Raw genomic sequence first — 27,423 nt, 5'->3', positions numbered from 1 at the left:
AGAATTTTTAATATCGCTTAATAGTGCATACATATTTTTATACCATTACTTACATTTCTGTATGTACTACATATATATATATATATATATATATATATATATATATATATATATATATATATATATATATGGATGCACTTCAGAATTTCAAAGTCTAAAACTTCAAATCTCATATGATCAAAGATCATATGTTCGGAGTTTTAAAACTTCAAAATCCTGAACGGAGATCGGCATATAGCACTGATTGGGAGATTTCTCTTGTCCTCGCTGTAGTGTGATCTCTGAGTTGGTATATTTAAGTTGCAGGTGGTGTGGAGGGAGCAGGGGGGGCAAGCCCCCCCTGCATACACTTGTTTTCAATGTGTTTAGTGGTGTTTGGGGGAGGGTTCACAATTTTGAGATTCCAAGATCTCGAGATTTGGAACTCGATGTTCTGAAACTCGAGATTTTGGGATTTCAAAATTTAGAAGTGAACCCATATACATATAAAATTAAGACAAATTTGTTGAAATTACGAAACATTGAAAGTACTCATCAAACCTCGGAACTTCAAAACCAACACTCCGGTTATCCCTAACAAATCTAGCAATTAAGAATATAACAAAACATCAACCTAAACTTTCCAGTAACCAAAACTAATAAATAACTCACCCTATATTGCATATTCAACATCCACTATTGACTCTACCTATAATAACAAACCACCTTAAAGGAACAAAACTCCATTAAATAATTAAAACATAATAATAACTATATAACACCATATTTGCAGGGGGGCAAGCCCCCTGAACCCCCCCCCCATGCAGGGGGTTCTGCCCACCCACACCCCTGTAAATTAAATATACCAACTCTGAGACTGCACTACCATGAAGAAAAGGTCAGATTTACAGGTATATTAACACTGTTGCTACTGACTGCATGTCAGTAACCTCTGTTCAATGTTCTGAGGTTCAATGTTGTGTACTTTCGATGTTCTGCAGTTTCAGCATACTCATCTCGATGATTTGGGATATGTTATTATGATATTTTGAGCTTTCAGTCATTTGAAGTAGACCCGTATCTATATATATTGGATGCAGGGGGGCTTGTCCTGCTGCAAAAAAGCTTTAAATCTTGTTTGCCAAAAGTGGATTTCAGTGATTTTTTTTTTTCATTGATTTTTCCATCGGAGAGTACAATGTCAATAAATAGTCATGAATACTAGTAATCACTTTCACCTTGAACTGTGCTATGTATTGTGAAAAAAAATTGAGACAAAAGTTAACATAAAATTGAAGTGTGTTAGTGAGTATAGTGAAAAGATAAAGAGAGGATAAACCTCTATGATCTGTGACATCCAGTAGTGTACATCTGTAGTACTGGGTTTAGTTTAGAAAACCTTGCAAAGGAAGGAAGGAAGGTAATGCAATAAAAAGCATGCAGATCAGAAATGCCAAAATAATAACTGAAAGGAGGGAATGGAGTATGAGGAAAGACTACATGGGTATACACAGAAAAGAAGGGGTTAAAATGTGATTTCACTGTGGCATATTATTGGAGCTGAGTGGGTGGGAGTGGGATGGGGTGAAGATGAAAAGGAAATACAGTGAGAGGAGAAGAGAGGAATGAGAGGCAGATGGTTGAATGCAGACTACAGCAAATAATTTACAGAGTTAGATGTAGAACCTGGAATACATTTTCTGAGGGCCTAGTATAGTGTAAGTCATCACAGGAGTTCATTCATGAAGGATGGAGTAGTGTAGAAGTAACCTTTATATTCTGAAGAAGTCCCAGGTTTGTGTTAGGACGAAAGCACTTAACTTGTATTTATTAAAGTTCTGTTTGTCGTTTTATTTGCTTGGACATCTGTTTTTTTATACAGAATATGTGCTTTTCTAGGTGTATGGAGCTTATGGTGTGAAACTACCAAAGAGCCTGTTTGTTTATTTATTAACTTTTATATTTAACATCTACACCTGGGTGCTTTTGATATACCATGGGTCTTTGTTCTCTCATCCTCCTTGTATGCTCATTTTTCCATCTGAAATGAGGAAGTGGTAATGATGTTTTTGCTATGATGTTAAATCTTCTGCTTAGTATAACCAAACAAAATTAATGAAAGAAACAAAGTTGCTTATCGACTGAATAACTGTATCAGATCAGAATTCATCTGCATATTGTATAAGGCGATGTAAAGAACTAAGATATTGCTTTTATACTGACAGGATTCTAGCTCTGTTGGACCAGATGAAAGCACCAATGATGTCTCAAATTACCTGGGGATGTTAGATCCTTGGTATGATCGCAACGTTGCTAGTTTGATGAATCTGCCTACCTCTAGTCTGTGTAAGGTAATGTATGTTATTGTTTGTCTTCTTCATATCTAGTCAAAAATAACATCCAATCATGGCTCCTCACTGGATTTATCCTTTCTTTACATCCATATATTCATGCATATTACTGATAGAAGCTCCAATGTTTCTGAGTACATGGACCCTGTACCTGCATAGGTTTTAAAGTCATGTGCCACAGTAAGAGAGAGAGAGAGAACGAGAGACATTAGCCATGAATCTGCCCATTTTCTTTTGATGTCTGCACTGTCCAGTTCTGATTATTAGTCCTGGACTGTCTTGTGGAAAAGTTCCACATTCAGTATACAAGACAGGGAAGTACAGGTCCTTTTGACTACCAAATAATGAGCCATAGCCTTCTCCAGTTCTGTCTGTACTGCTGAGAGGATAACTGACAAGACACAGCATTTTAAGGGCTAGAAGTTCAACCTGGCCACCTGGCCATGTCAAAGAGAGAACTTCCTGGCATACCTATCAGGAGAATGGTAGCCACTGAAGGTGCATGTGAGGGGATCAGCAAGATGATGCCATGCAAAATCCCACTATTGCAATAGAAAGCTAGAAAAATAGAGAAAGGCTCATTAGACCACTTTTGAAGGTAAGTATATTGTAACAGTGATCCTACTGTCCCTGTATGTGCAAAGTATATCATCTGCTAGCGAGGGCTTGAACACATACATATGTCTTCTTATTCTGCTAATGTTGAGGGTCCCAGAGGAGTAGCACATCTGGCACCCATTGTGGAAGGGAGATAGAATCTGGTGATATTGGTGATATAGGTACCACGTATCCTCATTGATCAAGCAAAACAGGCCTGCAACAAGCCTGACCCTGATGATGGAAAGAAATTACAATATATTCAGTTGAGCTGTGAAGGACTCTTCTTGATGTGCCTTAAATAACCTCCTGACATCTTGCTGTGTATAAATTTCCTCCCATTTATCTGGGGCTGTTGAAGTTATTTTTAAGATGGGCAAGAATATGTGTGTATATGTCACTGAAAGCCATTATGCAGAAAACATGGTGCCAGTCATATATATCATACAAAGATGTCAAGGATAAAAAATAAGATTTCCTAAATCCGCCTCATGCATTAAGTAGTACCAAGTTTATTAGCCGCACAATCCACAGTACACTATCTGAGATTAGATTAAAAACTTTCATTCCTAAAAAAACTGGAACTTCCTCAGAATCTGCATAGAAACAACATAACATCCTTAAAAATCATGCATTTAAAGACAGAGATATACTTTTTACAAATGTGTTTGCCCTAGTAAAATACACTTAGTTATAATACATTCAAATACCATGAAATAAGTGTAAAGTACAAAGTGCAAGCAAAATTCATGCTCCTACCACCGCAATAGAAATATTAAATTCAGTAAAACTTATATAATAATAATAATAATAATAATAAAGACAATAAAGATTAGCGTGAGTCATAATGAACATAGCTGAATGTTATACCAAACATAAAAATAACTTGAGCTAAAACCACATGAATGAGAGATGTGTAAATAAAACTGTAATTGTACATAGATAACCTAATACCAGTATAGTGCAGCCACAGCTAATAATAAAAAAATGTTCTTTCTATTCTAATTTCAAAGATCATTTGTTTAGTACTGCAGAGATGGTAACCATCTCATTCAAACCTAGGGGTTGGGTAGCATTAAACCCGAGTTGGCATAACAGTTCCTTAAACTCTAATCTTAATGACCAGACCCCTCCTCTTGAGTGGATGCTAACCTTTTTTTAGTATGACAAATTTAAAATCCCCAGGTCCATGACAGCGAGGGGAGTGCTTGTAAAGTGCATTGTTATTTTTCTTCACCCTGATGTCATAGAGGTATTCATAGATCCATTTACTTAGCAAATGTTCTGTTTTTCCTATATAGAAACCTGAAGAATAGCTGCACAGTGAATTGTACACTACCACAAATGTGTTACAGTTACCCTTCGTAAGTCTAATAACACTGCCAGTACCATCATCCAACTTTATCTGCCCATTAGTCATAATGTTTGAGCATTGTTTACAGTAACCACATCTAGAAGTCACATTCTTCACCAACTTAGTGTTTAATTCCCTGTTGTTCTTCACATAGTGTTTAAAATTAAGAGAAGTTTGATATACAAAAGTTGATTTACTACCTAAAATATCCTTGTACATTGAAAAGGCAGTGATGATATTCCAGTTTCTCCTAATTATGCACTTAATGTCGCCGGCACATTCATTGTATTCAATATTAAGAGCCCTACTAAAATCAATTCCAGAGTGAGTTGTTACAGTAATAAGTTTATTATTAACCTCCTTAAAACTTTGTCCCAATAAATGGTATATGTGTTTTACCTCATTTGTTATTAAGAAATGTATAGGTGTCAACAGCAATTTTGTCCTCCAAATTAAGTTCTTCCAAAAATAAATCAATCTTGTGATTAACTATATTGATCTCATTATGTGAGGGTGTAACATATGTATTTGAGTAATATAACATTTCTAGCATATCTGTGAAATACTGAAGGGAATCAACAATAAAAGTACCTCCCTCTTTGTCCAGTCTCATCACTCTTATAGACCTATCATGTCTGATGGATTTAAATTTGTTTATTTGTGGATGCTTCTGTTCAATAGCCAATGTGTGATAATCACTAGAACAAGCCTTCTCAAGAGTAGTGTTGGATGCGGGAGGGGGGATTGAAAATGCTTTTCTTCTTCTCCTTAGTTCTCGCCTCACCCTTCTTATTGTTCTTAAAAAACAAAGCTAAATTCAGTTTCCTACTAAATACTTCTAACTCAGTGAGTGAGTCTGCTACATTAACATCTGGGGTAGGGACAAATTTAAACCATTTTAAAAAAAGAAAATATACAAAGAGAGCAGTGCAGATAAATGGTCCAACCAAACAATAAAACGGAATCCAATATAAAAAAGTGAAGGACCAAACCACAGCAAAAAAAATATAAAAAAAAAAATTTAATTGTGAGTGCTTTTGCAGCATACCATGCCACTTCGTCAGACAAATTTACCAGGACATAGTTCCGCATTTTTAAATACAATCTAACCAATGAAGAATCTATCCTAATTAAATATGCAAAAGCTGTTCAAGTAAAATAAAGCATGTACCAATAAAAATACAGAGGTGATATCTACATATAAATATATAAATAACTCTAGAAGGTACATATATAAATATGCCCTATATAATGATTCATAGGTTCATACTAGGCTATCTGCCCTAGGGCATTTATAAGCCTAGCCAGAGTGTGTTTGGCTTTCACCACCCATTTTAAATTAATTTTGCTATGCCCTTTTTCGAGGTTAGTATACTGTGCCTCTGTCTAACAGTGGCACAGAAGTGATACCAGGAGTAAACCTACGATCTCCCATCCACTCATCAAGATTCCTCTTGAAGAGAGTCAATGAGGGACTCTGCCTAACCTGGACTGGGATTGGACTGGGATTTTATTCCAGAGTGAAGTGAACCTCTGGGTTATGAATCTGTCCCTCCAGCATGTCCTATTTATTTCAGTGCTGAGGTTCAAGTCTCTCGAGCGCGTAGCTTGATGGGATTTGGATTTTCTGAGGTGCAGCATGTCCATTAATTTCGGGTTGGACATGGCTTTATACGTCAGGCACAGATCGCCTCTGAGCAGGCGGTATGCCACTGAGTAGAGCTAGAGTTTCTTTAACCGGGCAGCATATGGCATCTGTTTGAGCCCTTTGATCCTCTTGGTGAGGTACTTTTGGGGTCTTTCTAGTTGCTGCAGGTGTCTGGTAAGGTACATCCCAAAAGGGGCATTGTACTCAATTATGGGCCGGATGAGGGATGAGTAAAGAGGCACGATGACCTCCCCTGATCTAGATGTGAATCCCTTCATGATTAGGTGGGCTATATAAAATGTTCTTCTAACCACTTTGGCCACGTGGCTGTCAAATGAGAGATTGCTATCAACTTGGGTCCCCAGGTCCCTAATTATTTCTTCTGTACTTAATGGATTACCACCTATGTGGTAATTTGTGGGCACTTTGTTTTTGCCAAAGGGGATGACTATACACTTTTTGGCATTTAGCTTGAGGCCATGGCTCTGGCACCAGTTGTCTGTTTCTAAAAGGCCCTTTTGGAGGATGCTTGTGTCGGCTGGAGAGTCAATTATGGCGCCCAGTTTGCAGTCATCTGCAAACTTGGTCAGCCACAGTCCTTCCGTGTTGATCTGTACCTCCGAGAAATATATACCGAACAAGAGAGGTCCCAGGACTGAGCCTTGTGGGACGCCACTTGTAACTGGTTTGGAGTCTGACATGGCTCCAGCAATTCTAACCATGTGGGTTCTGTCCTTGAGCCAGTTTGCAACCCATCTAGTGACATAGCGGTTTATATTTAAGCTGGTGAGCTTATCTATAATGCCCGAGTGGGGTATTGTATCGAAGGCTTTTGCGAGGTCCAGGTAGGCTGTGTGGACCACCTTCCCCTCGTCAATGGCCTTGGTGACTGTTTCAAAGAAATCGACAAGGTTTAAGAGGCAGGATCTGCCCTTAACAAAGCCGAACTGGGTAGGATCCAGTGTCTGTAGGTCCCCAATATCTTTATTTATGAGGTCCATGATGATCCTTTCCATAGCTTTGCAGACCAAGCTAGTCAGGCTTATAGGGTGATAGTTTCCAGGATCTGTTGAGGCACCACCTTTGTGGTGAGGGACCACTGTTGCTGTACGCCACTCTTTGGGTACATATCCTGTAGTAAGGCTGAGATTGAACAGTAGTTTTATGTTTGGGTTTAGCTCTTCTTGGAGTTCATGTAGGACGCATCCCGGGACACCATCTGGTCCCATTGATGCTGTGTTTTTTGCTTTGGAGAAGGCGGCTCTTACCTGAGCATCTGAGATGTCAGGGGGGCAGCATTCTGCTGGGATAGATATTTGCCCTTTTGGTGGGGAGGGGGGGGAGAAGTTTGCGCAATGTCTGTGGGTTTGGTGTATTTTTTGTCATTTTGGACTAATTCTGAGCATATCTGGGAATTCCCACCCAGGTTCCTAACATAACTAAAGAAAGCCTTGTGATTATCCTTAGTGTCTTGTGCAATTTTTCTCTCGAAGCTGGCCTTAGACGATTTTATGAGTGCCCGTAGTTTTTTGCTAATACTGATCAGAGATGCCTTCCCTTTTTGGGATTTTGCTCTATCATGTAGTAGCTTCCTCCTTCTATTGTATAGTTTGTTTATGGCTGGGGTCCACGAGACAGGACGTCTGCCTTTGGAGGATTGGGTCTTGGTTTTATTTGGGATTGCAAGATCCATGCATTCCTGAAAGTGTTCATAGAATGCGTTTATAAAGGATTCTGCAGTCTGGGCCGTATTTTCCACAGGCCTGGGGGCTTTGAAGGATTCCATCTCGGTTTTGAGGAGTGTGAAATATTTGCTTTAGAGAAGTTTTTCACTGTGGTTTTCTGGGCAGGGGGTGGGGTCGGGATGTGAATATCCAGTGAGATTAGTTTATGGTCTGATATTACCAGTGAGGGATACACTTCTGGTCTGGAGCATAGAGTCCCCATGTTGGTGATGATCAGGTCCAGTATGTTTTCCCCTCTTGTGGGAGTGGTAACAAGTTGGTCCATAGCATTTGAGTTTATAAATTCTAGGAACCTTTGGGCTAGGGTGTTGGAGCTAGAGTAATGCTCCCAGTCTATGTTTGGGTAGTTGAAGTCGCCCAATATAATGGTGTTTGGCAAGACCTTCATATTTTCCACTGTTCTCAGGAAGGCCGAGTGGGGTTCCTGGGTTTGGGAGGGTGGTCTGTAGCAGGCTATAAACCGGAAGGCAGTTTTACCCACTGTTAGTTGCACATGGATAGTCTCTGATGCTTTGTGCTGTGCCACCAACCTAGAGGTGTGGGTATCTTTGATGAATATTGATACTCCCCCTCCTTTTGTGGTTCGGTCCAAGTTTTGGGGCTGAAAAGCATGTTATGAGGTATAACCTGGTAGTGCTGGGGTGCTCTCGGAAGCCTTGAACCCGGTTTCTGTTACTGCACAGATATCGATGTTCTCCATGCTAGGGAGAGTTTCAAGTGCGTGCATCTTTAGGTTTAGACTTCTGGCATTGAGTAGCATTACTCTTAGTTTCTTATCCCTTGTGATACCTATGGAGGTGGGTTTGTCTTTTGAGCCTTGCCTAAAAAAGGCACTATGGGGGTAGCAAGAGCCTTTGCTAATATCCGAAAGCCCAGGGGTGACAGGTGCAAGCCGTCCCTAGCGAAGCATCGTTGCTTATCGAGCATGTCATCCCAGGCTGACAGGCATTGGATCCCCTTTGAATGACACCAATACTTAAGCCAATTGTTGAAATTGATCATCTTATCTTCATATTGTGGCATCATTCTTGGTGAGGGTAAGATGCTACTCAAGGTCAGGGTCATACAGGCCTGGGCTACATGCTCAGAGAGCTCCTCTATGTCTCTTTTCATTTAGTCCAGGGAGGTACGTCTCAGGTAATTCACACCAGCATGGACAATGACTGAGTCATATTTGTACTTGCCTTGTAGTGACCTGAGTGCTTGTGTTATGTGGCAGATCCTAGCACCCGACAGGCAGCTCACCGTGACCTTCTCCTTGTTCAGTCTGGTGAGCAGGACGTCAGTGTGCCTGATGATAGAGTCACCTATTACAAGTGTATCAGGTGTGTTGCTTAGCCTTAAGGGCTGTGACTGTTCGGCACACTGGCTTTGTGAGCTATGTGTTGCACGTGTTTTGTTTTGGGGTAGCGGTTGCTTGGGTGTCTGCTTTGGAGGTCTCTGCTGCTTAGGCAGATTTTTATTTAGAGCATCCGAGTATGTTTTTGTGTGTTTATGTGTTTGGTTTGCTGTCGTGGTAGGTCTGTGTGAGACTGGAATTGTAGTGAGTGTGGTTTCCTTCTCCTCCTGACTGGTTACACCAGTACTGAGTTGAGAGAGCTTAGCCTCCAGTTTGGCTATATGGTTGCATCTCTCACATGTGTTGGAATTTGTTGGGAGGAGGAGAGGGTTGTCTGTGTACATGAGGCAGTTGTAACATTGCCTCAAAATTCCCAGATTCACCAGCTGGACTGGAGAGGAGATTGACAACTGACCTTTGGACATGCTAGAATAGTATTGGGAATTCCTTTATAATTGAAAAATGGGGAACAAGGTACTCAAGGGGAGTTTGTGAGGGTGTAGTGCTTTTAATTTTTTAGTGCTGACTTAGTGAGCAAGTGCCAGGTAACTTAAATGCAATGTGTTACAGGTAACTTAAATGCAAAAACGACAAACTGTAACTTTCTTTCAAGTGAAACAAGGAAATAAGTACAGTAAGCAATGCAGATATCACTAGGGATCCACAGAACCACTGAAAAGCCGAGTTTTAGGTGAAATTAGTGTTTCGGGGAAATAAGCAAACTAACAACAAGCATACAAACAAAGCTAGATTCAACAGGCCTGGATCTAGTCTATGCTACAGCAAACAAGGTGTACCAATTTCAGTAAGAAACAGTTCAAATATGCAGGCAGTATAAGCCTTTAACCAAAAATTCCCAGCTCAGAAGGGCAGAGTCCAGCCTCTCCTCCCACAAGAGTGCAGACCACGAACCTTCGTAATGTAAAATAACTGGACTGAAGCCCAAGTGCTTAAACCAGAACTAATACACTTTTAGAATAACAGACACTGAGCCCTCAATCAGCAGTTCCCAACCTAGAAGGATGTAAGCTACCTGTCCTGCCACCACAGTGCAGGCCACAAGCCTTCTTAATGTAAAACAACTGGTCTGAAGCCCAAGTGCTTAAACTAAAAGGCTTAGAATGAGTTACACCAAGCAGTAATAAATACAATTAAGTACTTTTAAGATGTATTAAAAAACATATTAAAAACTAACTAATTCCCTAGCCTGTAAAACGGGTTTAATAGATATCTTATCATTAAGGTCTCTCCCTGTGGTGGCTCTCATTCTAATAATCCATTTTGGTTCCTAGGTTTCTGTTCTATTTTTGATACCCCCCCCCTTGTTCATTTAAGGGAATACATTCAATTGCCATGAATTTAAACTTATGTGTACAATGAAGCTCTCTCAACCTAAGCATTAAGCTAAAGAAAACTCTTTTAGAAAAAAAAATCTATAAAATAGAGATGATTGACTGAGTATAAGAGAAAGTCTTTCAAGTGAGCAGAGAAGACAGTTTTGGAGAGGCAAAAAGAACTTTGGAGGTTCAAGTAATTATCAGTATGCTAAATGGGATAAATATAGCTAGATTAGGACTAAAGAATATCACATATCAGTCAGAAACCCAAATAATGGAAGTGAAACAGGACATGCTTGGGCAGGAAAAGGATGATGAAGTTAAAAAAAAGAAAAGTTAAGGATAAAATAGAAGGAATCAGATGCATCAGAGTGAATAATGCAGATGGAGGGTTGAAGTTAGTGGACCTGTAGAGGAACAGTTGCAAGTAGGGGAAGTAGGGACATGTTGAAGGAGGGAAGAGCAAGTGAGCAGAGATAGCTGAAAAGAAAGAAAGAAGAAAGTTCTTGAAAATGGAAAGACTGACGACTTGGCCAGCAATGTTTTTTTAAGAGTTTTTGCAAGTAAGATGTGGGAGATATGACTGCGGTGATTCCAGTCTCACAGCTCAGATTTAGAAAGATGTAGAAGAAGTTGACTCAAAGGATAGTGTGGAAGAAGGGCGACACTAATGCAAAGGGAGCAATGACTTATCTGGGAAGACAGGTGAGGTGGTAGCAAGCAGGGCCAAACAGGCAACAGAAAGATCCAAGGATAGCAGGCTGGAGAAAGCATTTTTAGATATATCACCTCTTTGAGCAGTCAGCAAGACAAGGAAGGAGACTACTAAGGAATATAATAATTAAGACAGTTGACGGGGAATTTGTGATAGAACCTGATAGGAAGATGTGGAAAAACTGTCAAAAAAAAACAGGTTAATGTTAATGACAGGCTCCATCTTACCCCAGAATGGGATTAGAGAGGTACACCTTAATGACTGTACCTTTAATCTGTGATAAAAGTGGGAGAAGGGGCCACAGATAGCACTTGAAAGAAGGGCGAAAGAGATGCAGAAAATAATTGAACAAGCAGGGATGACTCATAGCACAGTTATGTAACATTACAACATAGTGCAATGCATGAAGATCTTCAAGTAGTGATGCAGCAAGCATCATATAATAAGACAGATACCTAGATAGTTCCACAAGTAGTAGGAGCAATGGATCTAATAAAAAAGAATTTACAAGGAACAATAGGTAAATCGTAGGAAGCAGTAAAGAAAGTGAAGTATACATGGAAACAGAATAAAGTTATTTGTGGCATAGGGAATAATGCATGGAAAAGTAATAGGGTGCAACAGGTTATATCGGACAGTCAGGCTCAGGCACATGCAAAATTCAAATAGCTTACAGGGATTTTGTATCATGAAAAGGATATGGAAAGGTCAGAAGATAGTAGACAGCTGTATGAAAGTGTATAAGTGAGAAGACAGGTATGATCTGTGTATTCTGAGAATGTAGTGGACCAGGATAGTTTGACAGAGGAGCATAAAGAACAGAAAAATATTTGAGAAGCAATTTGAAAGAGGGATCATTTTCAGTTTTCAAACACAAGTACTACTTATGGGACATACCTAGTTTAGAAATAGGGCTTATTTCTTACCTCTTTGGTTATTCGTGTGTTAAAATGTTCCCCTATTTTCTCTCCTGCAGTCCTTAAGGTCCACATTATTCACATAATGAAACTATATGCACACTTCTCACAGTCTAAGCTCATCTCTTATGGTTATCTATCCCACTTACAATCATTTTCCATGGTATGCTTTGATAGTACTTCCTTTCTTCTGATATGATCCCTACCTCAAGTATTCCGTTGGAATCCATGCTTTTATTACTTATTTTTGCTTTCTTGTTAAATATAATGTGTTGTACAAAAATCCCTCTTATTCTGCCATTGTTTTTTCATCTTTCAAGTCCTAATTTAGTTTCCTTTATTAGCTTCTATATTGCTTCAATAATGATCATTTTTTACATTTCTAGTATAAGTAATCTATTTCTACTTATTTGTTGTGCACCTCTTTTTCTCTGTCTTGTGCACTCTCCTATCCCTGGATGTTCTAGTTGCACCTTAATGCACCCAGAAATGACCCTTCTTTCGGTGCCCCCAACTCCGTGGGAAGTTGCCCTCAAAAGTATCTCTGTATTCAACCCAGAAAGTGAACCATCCTAGTACGGAGCCTGAAAGCCATCATTCTTGCAGTGGCTAATCAGTTTCCATAGCCAGGATGGCCATGGATGTGGCTAGTGCAGTGACATCAGGATGTCATTGCTTCACCTGGTTTAATTTGTTCAAGTATTTTGGGTTTCTAATATCATGACGGGATTGGACCCTTTCCTAAGTAATGATAAAATTAGAGTTCATCACCTAGGACCTACAGTGTGCCCTTGAATTGCCTTCTATAATTCATGTGGGGTTACATGTTTTGGCAGTGTATTTAAAGGAGAGCCACACCTACAGACTCAAAAAAACATATTCATTTCATCATGGTTTGGTTTCCTACATTTTAACACCACTCTGGGACTATTTATAGGTATTTAAATATTTTTATATGTAATTTCTCAGCCTGACCACATGGGGTCTGACATCTTGGAGTAATTCTGATTGTTTAGTCTGCCTCTAGGCATCCCACAATCCAGTGCTTGTCTGTAAAAAATTACATCATACAGGCTTCTTTCTTCCTAAAGCTCCTGTCACTGCATTGATTTTACATGGATACACCGCTGTCTTTCAGTCAGTTCGTTTTAAGTAACATCTCATGCTGTTCAGTGACTACTTAAAACACAAACAGTGCAAAGGCCACAGAACAGACTTTCAAAGTGCTTTTGACTGGTGCTTCTTTTTATAATGGCTAAACTGCAGTCTTTTGTGAAACCTGAATTGTACTACTTTGACTCATCTCCCATCCCCCTTCACATCTAATTTCCCTAGCTGTCAAAGTGCCAAAGGTAGTTTGAGCTGTTACCTGCTGTGATTTGACAGCTCACAACAGAAGACTTAACTCATGTACTGTTTCCTTGTTCTAACTTTTACCTTCTGTATGGGTAAGGGAAGGACCAGGGAGCTGTGACATCACAGCATGGGTGGGTTTTTAGGACGGTAGTGGTGATGTCAGTTTGGGGAGGGAAATGGCCAGAAAACTACCTGTATTTATTGGCCTTGATGACATCAGTGAATTGGAGACTGCAGCAAGGGCGGGACAAAAGTTATTTGAAAGTAAAACCACTACACTGCAGTAAGGTACTGTTCTAGTAGAGAGAAACAATGAATTTACAATATTTTAAATGCTGTATTTTGGTTTATTCATAGCAGGGACAGTAAATAGGGAGAAAAAAGACAGAGAAGGTGAGCATTTAATAATAGAATCCCATTTTTGTCCAAGTACTACTGTAAATTATTTTTTATTAGACCCATTGCTCCTACTACTGTTGGAACTATTTAGGTATCTCTCTTCTACATTGCTCTCATTTCTACCTGCAAGTCCTGGTATTTTATGACTTTACGTCTTCCTGTGCATAAGACACTGTAATCACTGAATGTATTAATTCTGATGATCAGAGCTACTTTTGTCTTTTTTTCATGGGTACTATATGCGGTTTTCTTGCATCTATTTTTGAGCTGTTTGTAATGGGTGATCCCATGTAATATAAACTTTATTACTGTCTTTAATGTTTTGTGGTTCATGTTTCCAGAGGTGCCGGAAGCTGTTGAAGACTGGGGGGGGGGGGGTGAGAAGGGCACTTAGTGATCTAAAAAGGGCAATTTTTAAAAACTATTTACTACCACAACATAGGCTCACTTGGAGGACATTTTAAGCTTAGCCAATTTCCCTTTTGGTGCTTGAATTAACATTTCCTGATTGGTCTTACCTATCCCATGGCTGATAATTGCATATTAGCCCTAGTGAGAATAAATGTGCTCATGCTATAGTTTGAGGGGACCCATGTAAGGGATGCAGCATTTAGGAACTGCCTCTATCCATTAGTGGCAGTACATTTTCTATTACCCATCCTTAGATCCAAGTTGTATTTGAATGTGGACAGGGATGAGCTTTGTTTTACTTGAATGGATAGTCTGTTCTGGAACAGTAGTAGCCTCTGTGATATATATTCATCTCTCCACAACATTCAGTTTAGATATCTGGACTGAGTATTTCTGATGCCATTTGACTTGCTGATGTTCAGTGGGTCCATCTGTAATAGGTCGGAGGATGCCTTGTATACCAGACATGTCACCTCTAAGCACTCTGTAGGATACTGAGTATAGTAATAAATCTTTGAGGTGATCCATGCAAGACCTATTGTTTAGGACTTATATTCTTACTAAAATGGATTTTGACTAGATCTAGATATGTTGCATGGGTCTGGACAGATACATGCCAAAGTGGGCATTCTACAAAATGATTGACCTAATGAGGGCTTTGTAAAGGGGGGCAATAACATCTCTAGATCTAGTCAAAATAAATTTGTTTATAAGCTGTGCAATATAGAAAGATTTTCTTATGACTCTGGGCACATGGTCAAAAGTTAGGTCATTGTACACACAAGTTCCCAAATGCCAAACAACTGGGTCATTTCTCAGGGAGCATTGTCAATTTGGCAGTTCCTTGGAGTAGATGACTTCCCAAAGGATACAGTAATGTATTTCTTGGAGTTTAGTTTCAATTCATGATTCTGGCACCAATTATTGTTTGGGACAAACTGTCCTGCATGATTCCTAAGTCACTTGGGGATTCCATAACTGCTCCTAGCTTGCAGTCATCTCAAACTTAATAGGCCAAACCCCTTTGGTATTTCCTTTTACTTTTGAGATGTATATGCCAAACAGAAAAAAAGTCTCAACACTGAACCCTGGGGGACTCTATTGGTGACTGGTCTTTTCCCCTATTTTGATCTTCTGCATCCTGTGAGCAAGCATACATGCATGCATTCTTTGATTCACCTTCCTGATTGTATTAAACTGATTGTATTAAATTATATTCCTTGTATAATACAGCACCACTTGTTAGAATGTGTTTTAAATGTGTAGTTTGGAACAATCTTCTAGTAAGCAATGAAACAAAATGTATGAACCAATAATGACAAAACTACCCATTTCAGAAAATTTCAACCACAAAATGCCACTGAAGTTAATTACAATCCACCAATATCAGTAAATATGCAAAATATCTGCAGAAGTAAGTCATCTAAATAATTCCACATTAAAGGGATCTGTAACTAATAAAAAGGTTGCTGTTAGCAAACAACTTCATATTTCAATGTTTCATGTACAAATAAAGTGATTGTTGCTCTTGAAGAATAAATTGCCTATGCTACATTAAAAAAATGACAAGCTAGTAATTTTGCAATGGCAAATGGATGGCAAACTGATAACAGAAACATAGTTACTAGATAACTCCTCCAAAGGAGGACATTTGTAGGACTGCATCATTCACTCCCTTTAAAGTACAACACAATACAGTTTTAGTGATCTATCTGCATACTGTGGGAGTAGAACCCACAGGTGTCTGCATCAAAAGCAAGTATACTACCTGATGTGCTACTAACATTGCAAACAACTTAGCATAAGTAGCACTAAACTTCTCTTCCCCGAATCTCTCAGCTCCTTGTAAAATCCATCTGACACTCAACACAAGCAGCACAAGAAGTCTGGAAAAAAACAGAATTTATTGGGGGGGGCAAAAGCCCAAAAAACAGGGACACATTTTAAACATTGCTTGCATAATTTTGGAAAGCTGCTAGAATAAAATGTGTTACCACCATGCGTTTCACTACCGAGTCTTAAACTCAGTACTCTGTGCACTACAGTCACATCAACATACCAGTATGCCAAATCAGCAGTTTCCTAAAAGATAGGAAGACTGAAACTGAAATGGCTATCATTTAGTGGATTCAGTTCTCACTTCTCACCATAGCTCTCAACCTCTTAGCACAAAAAACCTGGACAAAGCCAATAATGGGGGAATACAGAATTCAGTTCTCACTTCTCACCATAGCTCTCAGTCTCTTGGCACAAAAAACCTGGACAAAGCCAATAATGCGGGAATACAGCCCCAGAAATATGGATAAATTTCAAATGCTGATATTATAAACTTAGAAAATTGCTAGAATAACAGGTTTTGTGTTACCATTTATTTTCTGAAGAATATAAAGTCTGAAATTCAAATGCCTGTCATTATTTAGTGAATTCAATCCTTCACTGATTTGCCACAAAAAAGCTGAAATCCACAGATTTTATGAGGAATAGAACAAATATATGATGCATAAATCTAGGAAATGTTCAGAATAGGGACCTACTCCCTCAAGAGACAGAGGCCAAGATATACACCTAGACGCACCTACTCCATATTGTTTGTCATTGAGAGATTCTCTGGTTTTGCCTTCCTTTCTTTGACCCAGAAATTCTGCATTTCCCTTACATTACATACTCTCTGGTAAAGGCAACTCCAAATGGTACACAAACAGCAGACACAACATTACACTCTCGAACACACACACACACACACACACACACACACACACACACACACACACACACACACACACACACACACACACACACACACACATACACACACACACTGTACATGCTTTTTATCACAGCTAAGAAAATGGCTACTTGGTTCTGTATATAGCTTACCAATTCACACAAATGACCTGGCAGTTAAAACACTGCCAATGAAGTGCAAATATTTTTCACACTGCTGTACCTTCATCTTCAAGCATACATTCCTTCTCTACCTGCATCATTAGGCATTTATTACCAGCATCAATAACAGGTACCATAACTAATCAGCAATCACTAAAACAGCCAAAATTACTATAGGATGGTTTCCTTGTGAGATAAATGAAATATACTGTGCTGTGCTGTACTGTAGTGTAGGATTAAGGAGTATGTTTGCCAGCTTGTGGCCTTGCCACATAAGTACTAGTTTATGCATGTTCTATGGTACACTACACTTGTTATCAGCAGATTTATGTACATCTGTATACCCAGTACTCAACATCAGCTATCAACACAGATTTAGAACCAAGAAAGGAAAGGAAAGAAAAGAAAAAAAGGCAAGTGTTTCAGCATGGCAAAGTGTTAAACCTAAAATACCAGACAATCAGAGCAAAGCAGCATGCTGTACACAAAATCCCTATTTGCTTAAGACAGCACTTTCTCGGAGTCAGGGTCTACATTTGTCAGGCAGGATGATCACAGCATGCATTTCCCTAAATAACGGTTATGGCTTTGTATCTGAATTTCTGTTTTCTGTCTCTGTCAAACTATCATATCAGGTTCTTAGAAAAAATTACATACATGTGTGTGTACATACAAGATTATGCAAACACACACACACACACACACACACACACACACACACACACACACACGCACACACACGCACACACACACACACACTCTCCTAGAGTTGTGCCATACCTCCTCATTCAAGCAGCCTGCCGTTTCAGTTCTGGGTCTGGTATGCGTGGTTTTTCTGCTCTCTGCAGCTAGAGTTCTGGGTCCAGTCTGGTATGCGTGCATTCTGAATAAATACCTCCATCAGTCTGAACAGCAGCTCAAAAACTGCCGTTACTTTCACGATGACGTCAGCCGGAAAGCTGTTAAAGTAAAAACGTGCCAGGAATAAGTAAAAATGCACTGGGAATGTAAGTTCAGTTAGATGCAAAAGTGGGGGGGGGGTCCCTTCACCCTCGCTCTGTGGTTCTGGCACCCATGCGTGTTTCCAGTGTTTCTCAGCCACTTCATTATTGTAGCATTTGCACAATCCCAAATGCAATTGTCTTGCCACATTTTTGTGTTCAGCATACAGATCCTCTGCCATGAGTGTATTACACCTTGCAACAAGATGAGTGACTGTTTCCACTTTTTTTTTTTTTTTTTTTACAAAAATCTGCATTTGTCTTTTTCTCCCACTCTTTCAATGAATTTTGTAAACCAACATGTATGCAGTCAGCTGTACAGGGCTGCCATTATTAGCTTTCGTCTTTTGTAGGTCAACATGAAGTTGTTCCAGGAGACCTTGTATTTACCAATATTTTTATGGCTTTTTCAGTTTCCTTTCCTTTCCCTCTCGTCTCATCCTTTTCCTTACTTTTGTTTTGTTAGCACATTCAGCTGCTGTTAGATTTTTGTCTGCTGCTGGTCTAATTTCCGTTCCACTAAGCAAAGATGTCATACTAGACTTCTTCTCTTCATGTTTTAAAACATTCTCTGTGTTTGGATCTGATGAGGTCAGCAGATATGTATGCAGTTCCACGACTGCAGATCTATACATGTAATCAGTTTTGAGGGTGTTTATACCTCCCTCAAAGTGAAGAGTATATAATTTGGTTTACACTGTTTGTATATTTGATAAGCATGAAGCATTTTTCTGGTTTGATGTCCAATTGATTCAATACTTTTTGTAGCCAGACAATCACCCACAACTGTAAATTAGAACAGGAAGATCAAACTGATTTACAGCTTGGACTTTAATCCTTGATATCAAAGCAGTTTTCAATATTAGTTTTAGTCTTCTGAAGTCTTCCTTACTGAGCTTTATTCTTATTTGTTCATGTTTTATTGTCAATCCTTCATCTGTTCTGAAATATTTATACACTCTTTCCTGTTCAAGTTCCTTTTGTATTACATTTCTGTCGCAGGTTAATACTGCAGTGTTCCTGTTTTATAGTTTTTGCAAATTTTCAAGGCCAGATGTCATTTGTATATCATCTGTGAAAGTTGTAACCATTTGTAGGTGTGTTTTCAAGTCCTTATCTAATGAACTATATGATTTTAAGTTGTCCACAAAAAGATGAGAAATCTTTAAACAAGCCTGTTTTCTGGGAGTCAAACTGTAACCATAGCCTAATCTATTAAATAAACAGCTTAACTGGTTAAGGGCAAGACAAAACAGCACAATTGACAAAAATAAAAATAAAAAAATCACCCTGGAATATCCTCCATTGAATTTTAATCCAGGAAATAATAAATTGCCCTTTGTTGTGGCTAAACTGCAAATTGGTTTGACACTTTCATAATCACTGTAATGCAATTCATGAGTGTTGGTATATTTTATACACCCGTTAAGTATTCTTTTATGCATGAATATGGGATGCTGTCAAATGCTTTTTTTTGCAAACAGCTCATGTCATAGTTAAATCTTCCCCTTTTTATAATTCTCAATTATAATTTATTTTAGGAACAAATGACTCTTTGTTCCATATGACTTTTTTTGTTACCCTTTTGTTCTACTGACATAATTGAGTTGTTTTTCTAAATGATTGTAAACTGAGCTTCAGAAATTCCAGCATATAATTTGTATATTATCAAAAGGCAAGTTATTGATCTATAGTTCTTAGGATGGCCCACAGCTTCACTCTTAAGGAGAAGCATCATTTTTCCAGCTGTTAACCAGTATTATCCCTTTTTTAATTTTTCCAAGTCTTTTAGGTTTCTAATACCATGACGGGAATGGCCCCATTCCTAAGTCAAGGTACGATTAAAGTTCATGAAATTAGCATTGCTTCAATATTTGATGTCAGCCAGAAGTGCTCTTCACAGCACCCGCAATGTGCCCAGTAATGACTTCTTCTGCAATTTCTATGGAGTTACAGTACATATATTGGTACCATATCTAAATACGATTGTAGATTTCTTTTTATAAGACCTGTTGCTCCTACTACTGTTGGAACTGTCTGGGTATCTTTGTTCCACATTGATCTCATTTCTGCCTGCAAATCCTGATATTTTATGATTTTGTGTCTGTCTGTCTGTACGCAAGCCACTGTAGTCACTGGGTGTGATGATTTCAATGATCAATGCTACTTTTGTCTTCTTTTCATGGACCACTATATCTGGTTTTCTCACATCTGTCTTTTGAACTGTTAGTAATGGGTGATCCCTTGCGAGGTAGACTTCATCATTTTCTGTGATGCTTTGTGCCTCAATGTCCAGTGTTTTTCAGCCACTTCACTACCATAATGTGTGCATAATCCCCAGTGCAATAGTCTTGCCACATTATTATGCCTTTTAGTATACAGTCCTTCTGCCATTAGTATGCCACAACCAGCAATGAGATGTTCAACTGTTTCCAGGTCTGTTTTACAAAACCTATGTTTGTCTGTTTCTCTCACATGTTCAATGGACTTTGTAAACCAATGAGTACATAGCCCACTATCTTGGGCCGCCAATATTAACCTTTCATCTCTTGGTTTGAATTTGCCTGTCCTTAACCATTCCTGCATTTGATCCCGATCAGCATGAGGTTCTTCCAGAAGTTTTCTATACTTGCAACTATAATTATGCATTTTTCATATTTCCTGCCTTCTCATCTGGTCCTTCACCTTATATTCTTTCTTATGTTTTTTTGTTTTTTTTTTGGCACATCCAGTTGCTGCTTGATTTTTATCTACTTCTGGTTTGATTTCCATCTCTGCTTATTTTTATTTATTTATTTTATTTATTTTTATTTTACATTTGTTGACCAGGTGTCTCTGACTAAGCTGAGTAGCTCCTTTTCAGCAGAGGCCCAGAGAGAAAAGTTCCACTTAAAAAGCAGTTACAACATAAACAGAAACACTATTATAAGAAATCAAAAATACATACGAGGTTCATTTCAATATCTATAAGTCTTACTCATGATTAGCATAAAATTCAACACATTACAATACTTTTGCGAAGAAAAGCAGTTTCTCAGATGATAAAATATTGAGTATTTCCTAAAGGCATTAGCAGGCTGTGCTTATGGTGGGTGAGTACAGTGACAAGCCCAGAGACTTTGATAGTGTTCTTTGGTGGCTGACTTAAATTGTTTAGGATTAGTGAGGGTCCTGATTTCCAGAGGTAGTTTCTTCAAAGCAATTACTGGGTGATAGCTGTAGACATTGCACCCTGCTTTGGTCTTGGGCTTAGATACTTGTAGCAGGTCTTGTGTAGAGCTTCAGAGTGGTCTAGAAGGGGAATAATAGGAGACGAGGAAGGATAATGTTGGGCAGTAGGAAGGTAGGTATAGGATAGAGTGAATGACCTGCAGCTGAGAAAGGAGAAAGTGATGGGGTAGTTTGAGCCAGTTTAGATGTTTTAGGGAGAGACAGTGATGGGATTTATAGGTTTGTTGAACTGCAGATCTGGCTACCTTGTTGTAGGTGGCCTCTAGTTTGGCCTGGAGTGTGGAGTTCAGATTTGTAAGAATTTGAGAGCTATATAACAGACTGGGTAGAAGCTAGGTATGAGAGAGAGAGATTAGCCTCAGTTGTGAGGAACTTATTGTTTCTATAGAGGAGCCCTAATTTCTGGTGAGTCTTCCTAATACAATTGTTAACATGTAGGTCAAATTTCAGCTGATCATCGATAGTAGCACTAAGGAGTTTTGTGGATTCTACCTCATTGAGGGTATTGTTAAGAGATTGTATGGAGAAGTTGCATTTGATATTGTTAGCATTTTTGGGGAGAAAGAGTACAGTTTTGTTTCTTTTTTTAGAGTTGAGAATGAGGTGGTTATTGGAAAGGCAGGTTCCCACTGAGTTGAAAGATGTGGTTGAAAGGAGTTCCAAGAGGGAGTTAGCAATGGGGATGACTGTAGAGTCATCAGCATATCATGTTAAGGTAGACAGAGGACAAGAGGTATAGAGTTGATTTGTAAAGATGTTAAACAGTAAGTAATGGGCCAAGTATGGAGCCTTATGGAAGACCCATTTTTACTGGGAGCAGGGGGGATAGTGCAGAATGCCATCTCACTGATTGCTGCCTATCAGTGAGGTAGCTAGAGAACCATGCAATGGTATCAGAGGAGAAGTTGAGGTTAGATAATTCTTCCAAGAGAAGAGGATGAGACACAGTGTCAAAAGCCTTTGAAAGGTCTGGGAAATGGCAAGAGATACGTTTGTGGTAATCTCTGGCCAGGGAGATTGTCTGGAGGAAGGATATTAGAACTGTAGTAGTGCTATGTTTAGGATGGAATCCATGTTGGGTGGATGTGAGCTGATTTTCCTGTGTTAGGTATTGTATGACTTTCTATGTATACATTTTTCCAGTATTTTAGAGAGGGGGAGAGTATAGCAAGCAGTCTGAAATTGGTTATGTCTGAGGAGTTACCTCCTTTGTGGATAAGCAGAGTATAGAATTGTTTCCAGGTGGAAGGAACTTTAGACTCAGAGATGGAGCGATTTATTAGGATAGATACAGGAAGAGCTAGAGAGTTAGCTGCAAGCTGAAGAAAAGTTGAGAAGATACACATGCTTCTGCTAGACTAAGCAGGGAAGTCATCTTAGATTTATTCTCCTCATGTTTCAGAACTTTCACTACATTTGGGTTTTTGAGATCAGCAGATATGTGTATAGCTCCACGATTGCAAATCTTTATATGTAATCAATTTCAAGGAGGCCCATTCCTCCTTCGGAACAGGGAATATATAATCTTGGTATGCACTGATTTTTATAAATCATTTAAGCATCCTTCTTGTTTTACTATCTAATCTATCCAACATGTTTTGGGGCCAGTCAATCACTCCAAAACTGTAAGTTAGGATAGGAAGAGAAAATTGGTTTATAACTTGAATTTTGTTCCTAGATGTCAACACTGTTTTCAGGATTAATTTAAGTCTTCTAAAGTATTCCTTATTAAAGTTTTATTCACATTTGTTTTTGTTTTATTGTTGATCCTTCGTCAATTTCCAAGTATTTATGCACTCCCTCTTGCTCAAGTTCTTTTATATCCCATTCTTGTCCCAAACTGATGTTTTCTTGGTGTTGCAGTTTTGTTGCTTTTGCACATTTATCAAGACCAAAAGACATTCTTATATCACCTGAAAAAGTTGCAGGTGTGCTTTCAGTTCCTCATCTGATGAACTATACAGTTGAAAGTCATCGACAAAGAGAAGCTGAGAAGTCTTTACACTTTGTTGTTTTCTAGGAGCCAAATTATAGCCATGGCCTAAGCTGTTAAGTAGACAGCTTAATGGGTTGAAGGCAAGACAGAATAGCAACAGTGACAGGGAGTCACCCTGGAATATCCCTCTTTGAAATTTTATCCCTGGAATTATAATTTGTCCTTTATCATGGCTTAATTGCAAAGTGGGCTGCCACTGTTTCATGGTCATTGTAATGTAGTCAATCGGATCGGTGTAGGGTGTATCTTATAGATTTTTAAGCACTCTTTTATCCATGAATGTGTGGATACTATCAAATGCTTTATTTTAGTCAATCCATAAACAAGTAAATGAAATGGAAGAAAAAAGAAGAAAAAAACATACTGGATTCTCAAATAACGGTTAGCGCTTTCGTTAACTAAAATAAGCAAACTTCTTCAGACAGTTTGAAAAAAACACAAGTACACTTATATACATTTACAAATCATGACATCATTTTCTTAGAAATAAACCAAGCCTCATTTTAAAGTGCCAAATCACCTTCCCACTTAAAAGGCAACTCATAAAAACAATTCCAAAATGAGAATATACAAATAAATCAACATAAGTAACAATATTAGATCACATACAAATGACTAAATGAAAAATATATACATATAAAAATAATAAAAAAAAAAAATATATATATATATATATATATATATATATATTCATATAAATATATAAAACTATAAAAAGGAAACAGAATTATAACTCTATCTAACTAAAGCTTTTAATTTCAAAATGCTTTTAATGGAAACTAAGTCATTTAAGCCTGGAGGGGCTAGGGCATTCAGTTTCAACTGCCAAATAAGTTCTTTCTCCTCAAGCTTCAAATCTATTGGTCCTCCACTAATGTTGTCTGGGATTTTATCAATAACTAAAAACTTAAATTCATGCTTCGGAAAAGCATTAATGTGTCTTGCTAGTGCATTATTCAAATTTCTTTTGTCAATTGCATACAGATGCTCATAAATTTTATTTTTAAGGGGTCTTTCTGTTTTACCCACATAAAAAAATGGGGCATTTTGAACATAAGCTCAAATAAACAACCCCCCTAGTATTGCAATTGAATTTGTCATTAATATGGTATATTCTACCATTAATTGTAAAAAAGGTAACCACATTAATGTATTTGCACCAACGACAAGCCTCACATTTAAACATACCACAAAGTGGGGCATGACATTTTAAGGTGCTATTTTCCAAAAGCATTTTAAGATTCCTACCTTTCCTAAACACCATGCCAGGAGATTCACCTACATGTTTACTAAATGAAATGTCATCCAGCAGAAAAAAACAATTTTTAAAAACAATTGATCTCAAGAGAGGGGCATCAATTGAAAAAGTAGTTATAAAACTCAGTCTTGCTAAATCAACATCAGAAGACACGCACAATTGTTTAGAATCCAATTCTCTGCTATCAGAGTCTATTGTTGGTTCATTACAAGTAACACTCATGTTGTCCAAATAGGTATTCAGACAGCCAAATTCCAAATCAATAGCACTATAACTGTCATCAATACTCAATAATCGTTTAAATAATCTACTCAATCTTTTAGAAGAGACCTCATCTATAAGGTCATCCATTAATTTAGTGGGATATCCTCGTTTGTTGAACATTTTTTTCAATAACCTGCATTCATCTATAAAATCACTTTCCAAAGAAACCATCCTTGCAGCCCGCACTAGTTGACCTTTAACAACCCCCCCTCTTCTGGTAAAAAGGATGGCAACTGGAAAAGTGAAGAAATGCATTTGAGTATGTCAGTTTCCTAAATATTTTTGAAATATAACCATTCAAAGAAGAACTTTTAATCAATTCCACGTCAAGGAAACAAATTCAATCAGTTTTAAATTCACATGTAAATTTAAGGAAATTCGTAAATTTAGTGATATGTTCAACAAATGCTGTAGCAGAGGCTTTATCGCCATGCCAAAGAATGAAAATATCATCCAAATAACGGGTGTACCATGTGGCCTTTTCTTGGAAAACCAAGTCCTTAAACAGGAACTGATTCTCCCAATAGGCCATCACTGTGTTTGCAAAGGTGGCCCCACACAGGGACCCCATGGCTACGTCCATTTTCTGTAAATAATATTCTTTATTAAATAAAAAATAATTATTATTCAGAACCAACTCTAATAAGTAAATAATTGAATCAATAGAAGAACCATCCAAGTGCTGTTCCAACAAAAAGTCCCTAATCCATTCACAACCAATGTCCTGAGGAATAGTAGTATATAAATCACGGACATCAATTGTGAGGAAGTTATAGTTCTCAGAAAATGGAAAGTTGTTCATAGCGCCTAAAAGTGCCCATGAATCCTTGCAGATCTGGGTTTCATTTTTCAAGGCTTCCTTGAGCTTAACATCCACAAATTTCGCACAACCATATGTAATAAATTGTCTCCCATCAATAATGGGGCGAAAAGGAGGTTTTTCCATATTTTTGTGGATTTTAGGCAAGCCAAACAGGGTGGGTGTGATTGGATAAGGAATTAAAAGAAAATTAAATAAATCAACATCAATGCGTCCCTCAATGAACAAATCATTATTGAAGCCTTTAATTCATTGATATGCTCCATTAATTTCATTGAGAGAAACTTTAACATAAGCCTCATTTGTCAACAGAAAACACATATTGTTGTAATAATCCTCATTATCCATAAACACCAACCCACCCCCCCTTATCAGGCTTAATGATGCGAATGTTAGCGAACCTCAAATCATCTAAAGCATCCTTCTCAAGTTGAGATAAATTACATAATTCTGTATTAGATGACCCCCTAGTATTCAAAACTGTTCTGAAATCATTCTGACAAATTTTCTCAAATAATAAAATAGAAGGGTGTAAGGCTGGGTTAAATATACTGGCAACCCTAAAGTCTTTAATGAGACTAGAGTTGTTGCCAAATAACTCATTTAAATTCAGTTTCCTGGTATAGGTCTTAAGGTCAATGAGTTTTCTTGCCAAGTCACTTCTGTTGGAAGGGACAAAAGTTAACCCCTTAGCAAGAACATAGTTTATGGAATTGTTATTAAAGACTATTACAGGCAGATGGATAATTTGAAAGTTGAACTGGCAGAGTTGGACTCCAGCATTCGGTCGGACAATGACATTTAGCGTTACAAATTAGATTTTTTACATATTTTTTCTAGTATTGAAAATGCTTTGTCTAAAATTAAAGAGAATAAAGTTAGGAAACTTAATAGAGATTCTTTGGCGTATGGGAAGGGTTTAGCGTATCCTTTACCTCCTTCTAATGTGAATGGGAATGCTAATTCAGGATCTAATAGTGACCAAATTGATTCTAGTAATAATTCTACCATTGTTGTTGACAATAATGGAATTCAAATGAATGATGTTATGTTGAATGAAGTGTTTCCAGTTAGGAGGAGTGAGAGGCTTGCTAGTAGGCACACTAGTAATACTGTGAACGATCACAGTAATACTAACACTAATGGTTCAAACCAAACTCAGGGTTTTCAGGGACACAAGAAAGTAAACACTGGTGGACAAGAAAATCGTCCACAGCAGCAACATTATTGGAAAAAGAAAACTCAGAACAGGAGGAGGAGATAGTTACCTCTCCCTGCCCTGTTAGACATTCTAGTCCTATTAAGACTCAACAAAGAACAGTTCAGGTTTTATTTAACAGTACACAAGACTTTAGAATTTCTAATTATTCTACTTTTGTTCCTGCCCCTTTACTCATAAATGTTCTTGCTAAGGGGTTAACTTTTGTCCCTTCCAACAGAAGTGTCTTGGCAAGAACACTCATTGACCTTAAGACCTATACCAGGAAACTGAATTTAAATGTGTTATTTGGCAACAACTCTAGTCTCATTATAGACTTTATGGTTGCCAGTATATTTAACCCAGCCTTACACCCTTCTATTTTATTATTTGAGAAAATTTGTGAGAATGATTTCAGAACACTTTTGAATACTAGGGGGTCATCTAATACAGAATTATGTAATTTATCTTGACTTGAGAAGGATGCTTTAGATGATTTGAGGTTCGCTAACTTTCGCATCATTAAGCCTGATAAGGGGGGTGGGTTGGTGTTTATGGATAATGAGGATTATTACAACAATATGTGTTTTCTGTTGACAAATGAGGCTTATGTTAAAGTTT

The 27,423-nt window shown here is 38.1% G+C and overlaps 1 protein-coding gene across 1 annotated transcript in view; it reads left to right on the top strand.

The window, feature by feature from the left end:
* Window positions 1-27,423, top strand: part of PIK3R5 (phosphoinositide-3-kinase regulatory subunit 5) — an 823,030-nt gene that overhangs the window by 681,536 nt on the left and 114,071 nt on the right. Inside the window, exon 13 of the mRNA XM_044085025.1 lies at window positions 2,205-2,330. Within this exon, the coding sequence (XP_043940960.1) occupies window positions 2,205-2,330 (126 nt within the window). The remainder of the gene's footprint in view (window positions 1-2,204; window positions 2,331-27,423) is intronic.

The sequence above is a fragment of the Protopterus annectens genome, chromosome 10.part0 (genome assembly GCF_019279795.1).
Source record: "Protopterus annectens isolate FY-2018-M chromosome 10.part0, PAN1.0, whole genome shotgun sequence".
Lineage (NCBI taxonomy): Eukaryota > Metazoa > Chordata > Ceratodontiformes > Protopteridae > Protopterus > Protopterus annectens.
The sequence above is the reverse complement of the archived record's forward strand: the minus strand, read 5'-3'. Positions and strand labels throughout refer to the sequence as shown.